At 51.1% G+C, this 13,004-nt stretch overlaps 1 protein-coding gene and 1 long non-coding RNA gene across 3 annotated transcripts; one reads left to right on the forward strand and one right to left on the reverse strand.

Moving 5' to 3' along the window:
* Window positions 1–66: 66 nt before the first annotated feature.
* Window positions 67–4,652, reverse strand: LOC128088089 (uncharacterized). The gene is made up of 2 exons (XR_008210158.1): window positions 4,544–4,652; window positions 67–4,450 (listed from the first exon to the last, which is right to left on the reverse strand). It is a non-coding gene; the product is annotated as an uncharacterized LOC128088089 (long non-coding RNA).
* Window positions 2,595–6,161, forward strand: IL10 (interleukin 10). Of its 2 annotated transcripts, XM_052698269.1 has the most exons (5): window positions 2,595–2,747; window positions 3,640–3,702; window positions 3,933–4,085; window positions 4,437–4,502; window positions 4,712–6,161. In XM_052698269.1, exons 1-5 carry the CDS (start codon window positions 2,595–2,597, stop codon window positions 4,802–4,804), a joined length of 528 nt encoding a protein of 175 aa, XP_052554229.1. In that variant the 3' UTR covers window positions 4,805–6,161. The 2 variants fall into 2 exon arrangements, with proteins under 2 accessions (XP_052554229.1, XP_052554228.1); XM_052698268.1 differs by having other exon boundaries at window positions 4,437–6,161.
* Window positions 6,162–13,004: the final 6,843 nt, after the last annotated feature.

The following is a 13,004-nucleotide window of genomic DNA, read 5'->3' on the forward strand; positions in this document are numbered from 1 at the left end:
AATGATCTTCTTGGCAATCATGAAAGCTGTTTCCTAAAGGTTTAGAAATACACCCACGTCCTCGGACACTCTTTAGGAAAGGTGCTTTATTCATTCATGCAAATGCTTCGTAGTACTGCAGAGTCAATGCGTTTCCACAGCAGTAAGCAGTGGTGAGTCAGAGCGAAACTGCACCGTCAAAATCTCTGCCATGGTGAAGGAAACACAGGTAAACACAGCGAGCATCGTGCGTGCGCAGGGCAGTTTCCTTTGTGGAATGGACGCAACTGGCTTACACGCTGTGCAGCTGAAAAACAAAGCAGGTTCCAAAACAGGGAGGAGGGAACTGCATAAGGGAGCTGCTCAGTATGGTCTGGGTGTCGAACCGAGATGACTTCACGGAGAGCAACGATTGCTGAGAAGAAGGGAAGTTTGGAAACATGAGCTCAGCTCTCGGGCAGGAAGGAAAGTGTGGGACGACCCCGGGCCGGGACCCCTCAGTCAGCACCATGGCCAGAGCCCGAGCCTCGCCATGCCGACGCCGAACCGCGAGCGCAGCCCTGAGCCGCCCTGCAAGCGTGGCCCGGTCTGCAAGCAGGGTTCCCCAAACTGCACCGACCCAGGGGGCTTGAAATCACCGCTTTGGCCCCAGCTGCACATACGCAGAGAACGGGGTGAGATCCAGGTGCTGCCACGTCAGGTTTTGGTTTTTTGGTTTCCCCCTTGGAGCTCAGACGCCACCAGGTCCTGCTCGCACGGCTCTACCAACCTGAGGCAGCTTGGAGTGGATGCAAAATAAGATCTTGCAGCTTGGGGTGAAAGCACAGAGCTGTGAGACAGCACCAGTGACACGGGTTATGTTTAACACCACACATTTTGGTCTGAGTCAGCTGCTGCCCTTCTCCTTCCTCATGGCCTCCAAACCTCATTGCTGGTGGTCAAGGGAAGAAACCGCGCCGAGGCACGCAAACAGGGGAAGAAAAGCGGGGCACGGTCCCCATGACGCGCTCTGATTCAGATAGAAGTTCTGTGCCCATGCAGTGATTCACTGGGAAAACTCTCCCTCCCGGCCCTTGGGAAAGGTGCAACACCAACAGAAGGAAAACAAACCAGGCAAAACCCCTCACTGCTGTGTTTAGAGAAGTTACCTCACCTGATTACAAATACATAATTCATCTGCCCTTACTCATGCATGTTCTAACACAAAACTTTCCTCTCTTTCATTTTCTAAATGAAATCTAAATATATGGTATAAGGAATGCTTTGCGTTTTTCCAGCGTTAATTGTAACACGCTCCTTCACAGAGGTCTGCAAATTCACACTGAAGGAGGCTCAGGGCAGTGAAAGAAATAAGAATCAGAGTGATTTGTCCCAGGCAACAAGCTGGAGGCAGCATGAAGAGAATGCCACTTCCAGATAGCAGAAAAGCCTTCAAAGAAGCCCCCAGAAAGGCCAAGTTAATCTCTGCTTTCTCTTTCTTGGATAACAGCCTTATCACCAAAAGGAAACAAGCATAAAGTTGTGCAGAAAGAGAGCATGAAAGAAAGGAAAACGGAAGAGAGACGTCAGTGGAGATATCTTCACTGCAATGGTCACTTTTATCAGTGGGGAGGAGAGCACACCCAGTTCATGGAGCTGGGGGCTCAGCTGGGATTGTTGTCCATTTCTTGGAAACAAAATTGCATGTAAGAACAAGAAAGAAAAAGGTTTCGTGTTCAGCTTGGACACGTGAGCAGAGCACATCAATGTGCAAAGAGTGGGTCCCATGATACAGTGCAATAAAACTCAGCACGTGCTGCTAGGAAACACTTCAAGAAAGTGATAGTTGCTATCATTACTAGCAGGGAAGCATGCAGAACTGACACCAGGAGCCCAAGTCCCCAGTGTGTCTCCATGCGCTGTGCACAGGGCTGACCGTTGTAATGCCTGGGTAAAACATCGGCTGAGAGCTGGAGCATCACACTGACTTTGTTTTAACTCCATTAAAAAGAAAAAGAAAGAAAGATTCAGAGTGTTGCATGCTTGCATCACAGTGCTAAAGGAGGTGACAGTGTCTGAGCAGGTTGGGGAAGAGCAATGCTGGAGTGAGGAGCACCTGGACAGATTCACTGAACGCAGTGCTGCTGGGTGATGCTCAGTGCTGGGGATCAGAGGTGTCAACCTGTAGAGAGACTTAAATATAGAAACACTTTTTCCCCCGAGAGCAGAGCATTCTTCTAAAAATAAAAAGTGGCTGTGAAATGCAGATGTGAGCTCACACAGCACCTTTCCTTCTTCGCTTTGTATCTGTCGCCTCATTTAAATTTACAAGAAGCAAGCAATAGAAAAAAAAATGCAGAGTCTAAGCACAAAAGATTTGATGGGTAGTGAGGAGGGGAGGGGGGTCAAGAGAACAGGAAACCCAAAGTTGACGGGAAACCCAAGTGACATTTGGGTTTATTGAGTGAGTGACTTATACCCTTAATATCACTCGTCAGGAAGCGGGGAAAGGAAACTGAGATGCTTTGAGAGTATAAATGAGGGGCTCCATCAAGGTGAAGTCTGCAGAGCTGTGCTTTGCCCTCCAGTGGCACCCAACCAAGGGCAGCAGCAGAATAAAGGATAAACACCCCAGGATGCAGAGCTGCTGCCAGGCCCTGCTGCTGCTGCTGGCTGCTTGCACCCTGCCTGCCCACTGCTTGGAGCCCACCTGCCTGCACTCCTCCGAGCTGCTGCCCATCCGGCTGCGGGAGCTGAGGGTGAAGTTTGAGGAAATCAAGGACTATTTTGTAAGTATGACACCTCCTTCTGTTTCGTGGGGTCATTTTGCAGAGTTGAGTGGTTTGGATGAGGGGGCAGCAGGTTGCTCTGGGCAGAAGAGATTTGGCCATGTGCTGCGCTATGGGCTGCCCTCTGGTTTCACTGCTTGCTGAGAGATAACACGAAAGGCTTTTCTTCCTGGTTTTAGTTATAATGAACTCGAGAGATTTCATAATGCAAGCCTTATTGTGCAGACTTCCCCCTAAAAGTTGCAGAGCAAATCATGCACTGACTTAGCAGCAAGGGATTAAATTCTTCAGGGCAATGAGCTCCGGCCTCACTGAAGCCAGCACTGTCTGAAAAGGGAAACCTTTTGCTACAGACTTTCTCTGACAGAGCCACAGAAGCCTGAGTGATTGCCTTGTGACAAATCTCAGTGCTTTGCATACAGAGCAGCACTGAGCACCCGCTGGTGCTGCGGGGCCGCAGGGATGGGTGCTCACCCCAGGGTTCCTCCTTCAGCTATTGCCAGCATGCTTTAGCAATAAAGGAACATAACTCTCCAGATTAAAAGCCAGATGAGTGGCATGGCTTGTATTAGTTATTAAATTAACACGATCAGTGGGATTTAAGACTTCAAGCCTGCTGCAAGTCTTTCAATTAATATCAGGAATGAAAGTTTCTTACCTCTCAGAAAAGCTGTTGAGCACTTTGGTGCCATGGGGTGATGCTCTGCGCAGCATCAGCTCAGCCTGGGCTCAGGAGTTGGAGGAACAGATAGCCCCTGGAAAAGGGGACTCAAGGGATGCCAGCAGTGGGGTTAAAGCATAAATGCAAGCAGGCAGAGCAATCCTCGAGTGAGGCAAAGAGGAAAACACAGCTGCCTGCATAAAGCACTTCTTCTATTGCATTCTCCTACAGCAATCCAGAGACGATGAACTTAACATCCAACTGCTCAGCTCTGAACTGCTGGATGAATTTAAGGTAAGGATTACTATTTCAGTGCAAGTCCACTGCCCTTCTGCATCCTTCCACCAAAGGAAAATGATCCTAATTCGGGATATTTCCCACTGTCACATGCGGCCCATGGACCCTCCTTCCAGCAAGGTGCCTGCAGCAGGGCTGATGCACACTCATCCCCAGCCTCTGAGCAGTGCTGCTGGGGTTCAGATTGCAAAAGCATTGCCATCAGCATACTCTCTCCTCCCCTCCAGGGGAACTTTGGCTGCCAGTCAGTGTCAGAGATGCTGCGCTTCTACACAGATGAGGTTCTGCCCCGCGCCATGAAGACCAGCACCAGCCACCAGCAGAGCATGGGCGACCTGGGCAGCATGCTGCTGAACCTGAAGACGACGATGAGGCGCTGTGTGAGTGGGCTCTGTACTGCAGGAATGGTCCCTGGGTCTTCCTGGGAAAGAGAGATGGGGCCAGGAGCCAGGGGGGCAGAGCAATTAGAACAAGCAAAACCCCATTGGGGTGGCATTTCTCCTTGCCCTTCTCTATACCTGATAATCAGAGCAATAGGGAGGATGCTCAGAGCACCATTTGATGCAGTCTAACAGAGCGTAGGGGGAGAGGGTGGGGAATGCAACCCTTGCCTGCATGCACTGGCATCCTCACTGCTGGAGCTGCTGTGACCACGCAGCATGGGCTGAGTCACCCCAGGAGCAGCAGGAAGGAACAGCCCTGAGTTAACGCACCGCCTCTCACCTCTGCAGCACCGCTTCTTCACCTGCGAGAAGAGGAGCAAAGCCATCAAGCAGATCAAGGAGACGTTCGAGAAGGTGGGTGCCTGCAGGGCGGTTTTGCTGCTGGATCCACGCACTCAGAGGGTGCCAAAGTTGTGCCGACGCAGCGCGGCTCAGCTCAGAGCAGCCGCCGCGTTCCTTCAGTGGGTGGGGAGAGAGCGGAGGTTTCGGTGGAAGCAGAGCACGGCTGGGGATTCTGCACCGCGCGTGCAGCCGATGAATCACGGGCTGCCTTTCGCCTGCAGATGGATGAGAACGGGATCTACAAAGCCATGGGGGAGTTCGACATCTTCATCAACTACATCGAGGAGTACCTGCTGATGAGGAGGAGGAAGTGAGCGCAGGCGGCTGCTCTCAGCCCAACCCTGTGGTGTTACGAAGCACGCCGTGCTGTGCTGGGGTTCAGCCCAAGGCTTACAGCTCAGTGGCAGCTTAACGTTCAGTTTTCTATTTAAGTGTTTTTGTTGTTTTTTTTTTTCCCTTCCAAATGAATTTAATATTTATTTCTTTTTTCGCCTCATACCTCAGTGTGTTTTGGTTTGTGAACTATTTATTGTTTACAACGTTGTGTTATTGGTTTGTGCACTATTTATTGGTCAGTGCTTTGTACCATTTATGATAGCGCTGTGGCATTTGTCCCTTCAGAGCTCCCATCCCTCTGGGGAACGAGCCGAGTTCACCCTGAATGCAATTGCTCTGAGCACAGTCGTTGGGCAGCAGCAAACCCAGCTCAGGGCTCAGCAAAGCCCAACTGCAAACACCAGCTGAGCCCTCTGCTCCTCTTCTTTGCAGCTATGATTTATTTAAGCAATCAGCTCTTTCTTTCCGTAACCATGTCCCCATCTCTGGTTTTGCACTTGCAATTGGGCACTGAGACATTCAGAATCATCACACGGCCTTGCACTGAGCAAAACGACCAGGAATAACAGAAAGCAGGTTGGTTTTCTCCTGCTTTGCATGGAAAGCCGTGTGAGAGCAAACAATTCGTGACTGCCTCAGCAATAGCTCAATTAACCCTGGCTATTTCCCCCAGCCTGTATGCTGTTCCAGGTCAAAGAGAATTAATGGTAGGAATTAAGCAGTTGGTTCTAATAGAACTTGATTTAGAGGCTGCTGTCGACTGGCTTCCAGAGCTGCTGGGTTGGACACTCTGCACTTTGAAGAATTAACTCAGGTAGTTTTCAGCCTTTGTTGAGTTTTATTTAGTGTTTATTATATATATATATATATTAATTTTTAGAAGCTAGAGGATATTTAATTCACCACCATTTTAAGGTGGGTTGAGTAATTTGTATTCAAATCCATAGAGCCGCATGCAGCGCTGGCAATACTTGGTTTCGTTTCTAATTTGCAAGAGGAGGTGGAGGAATATCCCAAGACCTGGAGGGTGTTTGCTTCTAATATTTAGAAGTGTTTGTGCCCCAGGACGATGAAATACAGCCAGTTTGTTGCTTGCTTTCCTGTACTTTGTAAATTACTGCTGAAAAGTGACTATTTATATGTGATTTGTTCTGTTTTGGTGCGTATGGAGATGGAAGGGCATCCCCATGGGAAGCATTCCCAGTGCAGTGCTGTTGGCTCAGGGCACTGCTGGATCCTCACTGGAAGTGGGCACAGCCCCAGCTGCTGTCACTGCATGAAATGCACCATCAGTTTGCATGGAAAGAAAGATATTATTTTTGCTAATAAAGACCTTGTGGCAAACAAAGGCTCTCCTCTCTTCTTCCAAGCTGTTAAGGTGGCTGTACATCACCAATGTATGGAGGCAATGGGGAAAGGGTGCATGCAGGGAGGATCACCAAGGACTCAAGGCATGCATTAATGATCAGAGAAGGAAGAAGACACAGGGGACTCACATTTAAATGCAAGTTTCCAATGAAATATTCACTGGCACAAACCCCTTTGCCATTGTGCTATGGCAGAGAAACTCTGCCCTGTGAAGTCCATAGGTGGCAATGAGGGATGCAGTCAGTGGGCAGAGTATGGATGGGGTGGGATTGGACCTGGCCATCCTACAGCCTTTTCCAACTCAATCATCCTACGGCTTCACTTTGCTCTCCATCAGGACGAGGCCTTGAGCCCAGATCAGACAGGAGATACCACCTCCACCCCACCAGCCAATATCCACCTCTGCAATTTCACCCCTTCCACACGACTTGTCTGCCCTGGGCACACAGCAGTTCCAGGTAGGAGCCCAGGGAGCTCAGCACCTGCCCCTGCCTAGGGAAAAGGCTGAGTCAGCTTGGCGGTGAGTTTTTCAGTAAAGCTCAGTCACTCTGCTGAAATAACCACAGGAAGGAAGCGGATGGGATGCCTCGTACTGTACAGAGCAGGAAGGTTTCCAGTTACCTGAGCTGCTGGAGCAGCTCGGTGCAGGACACAGAGCACAGCTGTGACACCCAAGGGCTGGGGCTGCGTGCAGGCTGTGTGTCTGTGCTGTTTTGTCACCGAAACACAGGGATGTCTGCTGCAGGACGCTGACCTGGTGGATGAAACACACAAACCTGTGACTGTGCACGTCTCATCCCCAAGGAGTTTTTAGAAGGAGGCTCTGGAAATCCCTGCAGATGTTGTCTGGGCAACCAAAGCCAGAATCCCTCACTGACGATGACAGTGCCAGCAGAGGAGCAATGCTGTGAGTCACTTCTGGCCGTGCCCTCTGGCCATCCCTATCCACAGCAGTCTCTCCCACTGCTGGACAAAAAGAAAAGGAGGAAGAATAAACAGCAGCATGCAGTGTGACACAGCAGGACCATCCCAAGTCACAGCTGTGACTCACACCCACCTCAAAGCAGAACGTGGCACATGCACCATGCAGGCTGCATCCTGCCCCTACGTGTGCTGCATGCATCAGGACAGGTTGCAGCCCACTGGGTGCCCCAAACCCACCAGCACACACCTCAAACATCAGCCCTTATGGAGAAATACAACAGAATGGGTATTCTATATAGCAGGGCTTTGGCATTGCAGCTGCTCGTGCACCCCAAGATGTGCTGTGCCGTATTCTGGCTGCGGTGCTGCATTCATTATCCCACACCACGTAGTGCTGATGTAGTTCCTGCCAATCTCAGTCTGTCTGGGTGTTACAGTAACAGCGTGGGACTGTCACATCTCTCACAGGCGGTGGTTTTCTGCTTGTTTGGTTTGTTGGTTTTATTTCTTATCCCACGGAAGCAAATGGTTTCCTCACTGGGTATCTTTTTTCTTTTTTTCCTGAGAGCAAAACCCCACTGCCTGAGGGCTCCTTGAGCCCCATCCCCACTGCATGACCTACTCCAACCGGGCAGCAGTGCTGCTGCAAAGATTGCAGTCTGGTATTGGTTGCACGCTGACAAACCATGTAGGAATTAAAACAATAGAAATAACCATTAAGCCCTATGGGAAAAGAATTGGAGGAGGATGTTCACCAGAGCCTCAGCTCCCGCAGGGTGAAGCAATGCAGGACTTGAGGAACCAACCAGAGCACAGACTCAGCAGAGTGTTTGACCTGAGCTGCCACCATGCAGCCAATGCTGCGTGGAAAGCCACCCAGCTCCCACTGCAACCCACCAACAGGGCTTCCTTCCAACAGCAAAGTCAAGAAAACGCTCCTAATCTTTATTTTCCTCCCTAAAAGCCCAGCAAAACAGCCCGTGCTTCGAGCACAGGGCACACACTGAGGCACGGAAGCAGGGATAGGGACAACCAGCAAAGTCCAGGCTTGCACAACCCCAGTGTCAGATGATTTAATGGTGAAACAGGCGAGCTGTGCGGGTGAATCACTGCTGTGGGCACCAGCAGTTCTATGAGGCGCTGCCATGAGGGCGGCTGCTCCATCCTTCCTTTCTCCATCAGAAAGACACCTGGATTCGAGGAAAGCACAGAGGGAAGAGAAGGAGAGCATCCATGCAGGGTTTGCACAGCTGAAACGGTCGTGGTTTCACCACTGCTTCAGTTCAATCGCTCACATGCGAGCACACAAACTCCAGAGGACTTTGGGATACCCAAATGTTAGCTTTTCCTTCCTCCATAAGCAAATATCACTTCAAACGGGGAACTCACCAAGGAAATGCATCAGATTGCCCATGACTGGAGCAGAAATTCCTTCTGGTTTTTTTCTTTTCCATCTTATCCTCTTTGGAACCTTTCCTGAAAGCCACTCTTCTGCTAACAGGGAGGAAGCGTGCCTTTGGGCACCAGCACCATTTCAAATGGCCACACAGGGTGGGGACCCAAATTTCAGTGCCATGAGGGCACCGAAGCACCAAAAAGACAAAATCAAAACTGCAAGAGCTTTTGGAACTCTCCCGATTTCAGTTGTGGTTACAGTTAACACTTGTTATTTAATGGTGTTTTTTTTTTTTTTAACTTTTTGGGCCATGCTAATGCCTCTCTGTGCCCTAGATTTTAGCCCCATGTGACTGAAATCAGTGCTTTGCAGGTTCCTATCACCAACTCCTTTCTTTCTGAAGAGCGTAGCAAGATGCAAGGCAAATGGAAAAAAAGAAAGGGCTCACCATACATCAAAACATCCCTACAAAAGTACTGCTAAAGCCCTCTACCTGCTCATTTCCACCCTGTTGCACTGCCTTTAATAGTTACTGTCAATGCTAAGTGTTACAGAGCAGAGCTGAGCACTCTGTCTCCTCTTCCAGCACAGATCCAAGCCCAGGAAAGCAGCCCTATTGCAGCTGTCCCAGAAACCAAGCACAGCAGAAGGAGCATCACGAGCAAAACCAATGGATATGAGGAGCTAGGGGATGTGCAAAGCCTTTCCTCCCATTACATTTGCAGCTGCTACCCCAGGGCTGGGCGATGGGATGTGCAAAGCACCAGGGTTGGACAGTGGGATGTGCAAAGCAAAGTGATTCCTCCCATTGCCCCTGCAGCAGCTCAGGGCCCTGCGGGGGGCAGTGGTTCTCATCAAGACGCCGGTTTTAGGCGAAGCTCCTTCCCATGCGAGTGTGTCGGGCTGCACTGAGCCCCGTGTGTCTCCTCGACACGCAGATGGTTTCGTGATGACTCACGGCGGCTTGCCCTCAGCTCGGGGACCCAACAGGAACAGCCGCCGTTTGCTTTCCTCTTTGTTCTCTCAATCACTCCATCCTGATGTATCCCGAGGGCTCGGCTCCCTGTGCTGGAACTGAACCCTCGGGGTTTGCAGGACTGAGATGTGTGATCCCTGAGATGGTTTTTCATCCTATGCTCTCTATTAATTTGTGAAAGGGGCTGAGCACAGCTCTAACAAAGACTCGCCCCACTGTACAGTGATATGGAAGGAGGAAGGGAAATCATTGCATTGGCCACACCAGGATGCTCAATCCAAGTACTGGGCTTTCTGATTAAAGAGATGGAGATCTCCACTGGACAGGGATGGCAATGCAATGACACACACCAGCCAGCTCTCACCTCACATCTCTGCTTTCTGTGCTCCTGCCTCTTGCAGGGTCTCTCCACCATTTCATCATAACCTGAAGCAACAACATCTTTGCTCCAGGCAATCCAGGGGGTCAAGGCAGTGCTGCGAGGTTCAATTCCCGGCAGTAATGCTAAATTTCTTTTTCCCTGAGATGGAACTTCAGTTTCTCACTTTTGCAATGCTGAGCCCAGCTCCTGTGACCAGCAGAACCCTCACACTCTATCCATAACACACTGACAGCTCTGTGCTGGCTTCAGCAGTCACCAGGGATTGCAGAGAAATGAGGAACTCCTCTGCCTTCCCAGCTAGGGAAGCATCCAGATTGCTTTAATATCACAGGGCAACTGCTGGAGAGCCCCATTCTGCCAGCAAAATAAACGTGGATTGGTGCTCCTGCACAGCCTGTTTTTACAGCTGAGTTCATCAGTCATCATCATCCTAATGAGTGCTGTCCAAAGTCTCTGTGATTTTACATTCAAATTTAGCAAGCACTCAGCAGGACCCACCCAACCATAGGGTCAAGCAAGACTGATGCCTGGTGTTTTAATTAAAACACTCAAGAAAGCCTAATTGGCAACTCAGCCATACCATTGCACGAGCCTATCCAGTGGCCCCAGACCAGGAGAAATGGCCAAGCCTCATCCTGCCACTGGGGCCGTTTTGGGGCAGCTCCAAACATTGCTGCAAGGAATCCCAGCACAGCTCTGAAACACCACAGAAGCAAAACCTGAGCCTTGTGCAGAGCACACCTGAGGACCAACAGAGCAGAAATGCAACGAAGGCAAAGCCTGCTCAGCCAACAGAAGACTGTGGCTGGCTTCCACTGCACTGAGAACAGCTTACGATAGCGCACACATGGGAAAACTCATAACCCTTGTCATTAGCAAACTGGAGGCACAAACAGATAGCCAAGGGTGCACGGTGCTCAGGGCTGCTCTGATTGCTGCCCGTTGCACAACACACCTTCCTGTCTGCACATCCTCAGCACAGCTCGTCCCTCCGGGGCTGCCCAGTATTGATCAACACCCCAGGAGATGGACGCATCGTGCTATGCCCCGAGCAGCCCAGGCCTCATCTGTGCCCTTGCAAGAGCTGCAGGCACTTTGCTCGTCGTGAACGAGGAAATGAGATCTCCGTGATTCATCTCTCAGGTAGCAGCAAATGCTGACGGTCCCCCTGGAGCTGCGCCAGGTTTTTGATCAGCACCGATCCCCCGCGAGAGAGAGAAAAATGTATTTGCTGCTTCTTAGCAGGAAGTTTGCTACCAAAAATAACAAGGTGGGTCTTATTTTCCTACGGAGCATTGAAGAATTGCGGTGAATCTTTCACATGTTCCTTTAGAGTCAGCACATAACACGGACGAGCCCTCGAGTTTACATGAAGCGTTGGGCACCGGCGTCACAGCACACACGTATGGGGATGACGTGATGGGTGAGGTTGGTCAAAGGTTGAATACGATGCAGATGTTATTTTAACAGCAGCACTGAGGATGGGTTCAGAGCAATGGGAGAGCGGCGTGGAGGAGGAACGTGAGAGCAGAATCCAACCGCGGGTTCTTGGAATGATGAAGAGCAATGGGAGAGGAGGTGCTGAGGGAAGGCGCACTGGGGCCGTGCAACTCAGAGCTGCACGCTGTCACTGATGCAACTTCCAAGGGTGGGATATAGCACTTACCTCATCCCCAGCCTCCAGTGCCTACCGGCCACCTCTGCCTGCTGTTAGGGTCAAGCAAAGTTTAGGGTGAACTGGGTGACATCAGCACAGGGGCACGGTGCTGGTATTCACCTCTACAAGGAGCGAATGAACATTTTCACACAAATTGGCTTCCTGCTGTCCCTGCTTCACTCAGGGCTTCAAAGGTTTCCCCTGTGAAAAGCAGGAGAACAAGAGCACCTCCTCCCACGATTGAGTCCATCAGCCCCATCAGCTCTCAGAAAGGATGCTCTCCCCAGGTATAATAGAAAACACCATCATGCATCTCCCCAGCTCAGGGTCGCCCTCTCCTATCCTCCTCACCCTATTCACTTCCAGTACTTTGTGAACAAATCTGACTCAAAATTTTGCTTTCGAGCCCAAGGTGACAAAATATGGCCCCGTGTGAGTAAGTCCCCGCTCTCGCCCGCCGCCCACACCGACCCCACTATTCCTTTTAGTATCAGGATCTTTACAGAAAAGACACAGCTCTGGTTTCATCCACCTCACCAGACAGAAAGCGGTGACAGAAAAAAGGAGTCGGGGTGCACAGGGCCCCTCCAGAGCGATCTGCAGGGAAGGGCAGGAAGAGAAATAAAGAAAATGCCAACCTCCCACCCCACACTGGGGTTTTATCTCTGGGATTACGTTCGTTTATAAAGAACTTCTTTCCAAAACGTTGAACCTACGCAAGCCTGAGCACTAACGGCCGCTGTGGGCTGAGCCCAAAGCTGTTCTACTGTGCTTCACACCTCTGGGTGCAGTGCGTGTTTGTACAGTCCACATTTCCGCCCCGTGGGGAGAGCTGCGCTGTGCAAACAGCAGCTATGAGCTCACTGTTTTGGAACTTGGCAGTTAGAATGGCTCCTCCCCTCTTGGCTCTTGCAAAGATGACGGGAGGAGGTTGCCAGAACTCCTTCTTGCACCTTTGTGGGATCGGACGCTTGTCCTTCCTGCACAGCTGCACGACAGCAGCCTGCAGTGGCACCTCTGGGAGCAGCACGGCAGCATCTCCACCTCCAGAAGCACAAGGAGGGCAACACGGGGGGTGCTGATAATTCCTCCCCACCTGCAGACGCTGCAGCCAAGCACAGGGATGAGCAGCAGCAGCTCCCAGCGCCTGCAGATCCTGATGTGTCACCTGCTGTGACGGCAGCCAGCAGAGAGGGGACAGTGGCAGCACCACGCGTGCCCCAGTGCCCACAGCACAACCACAACTCCGGATGCGTACTTCCCCCTGCTGGCACCTGGGTGCAGCACCCACGGCCCCAAAACCCCCCATCCCAACAGCAATGCCACGAAAGAAACTCCGCCTGCGGCATCATCCAGGCAGACCTGGCCACCAGATCTCACCATATCCCCACACAAAGGGACTTTGGGAGTGGGGCAGCATGTCCCTAAAGAACACTCTGGGGGGAGCCCAGCTGCTTAGGAGCCACTTCAGGACA

Source organism: Tympanuchus pallidicinctus, unplaced genomic scaffold (genome assembly GCF_026119805.1).
Source record: "Tympanuchus pallidicinctus isolate F22 unplaced genomic scaffold, pur_lepc_1.0 scaffold32, whole genome shotgun sequence".
NCBI lineage: Eukaryota > Metazoa > Chordata > Aves > Galliformes > Phasianidae > Tympanuchus > Tympanuchus pallidicinctus.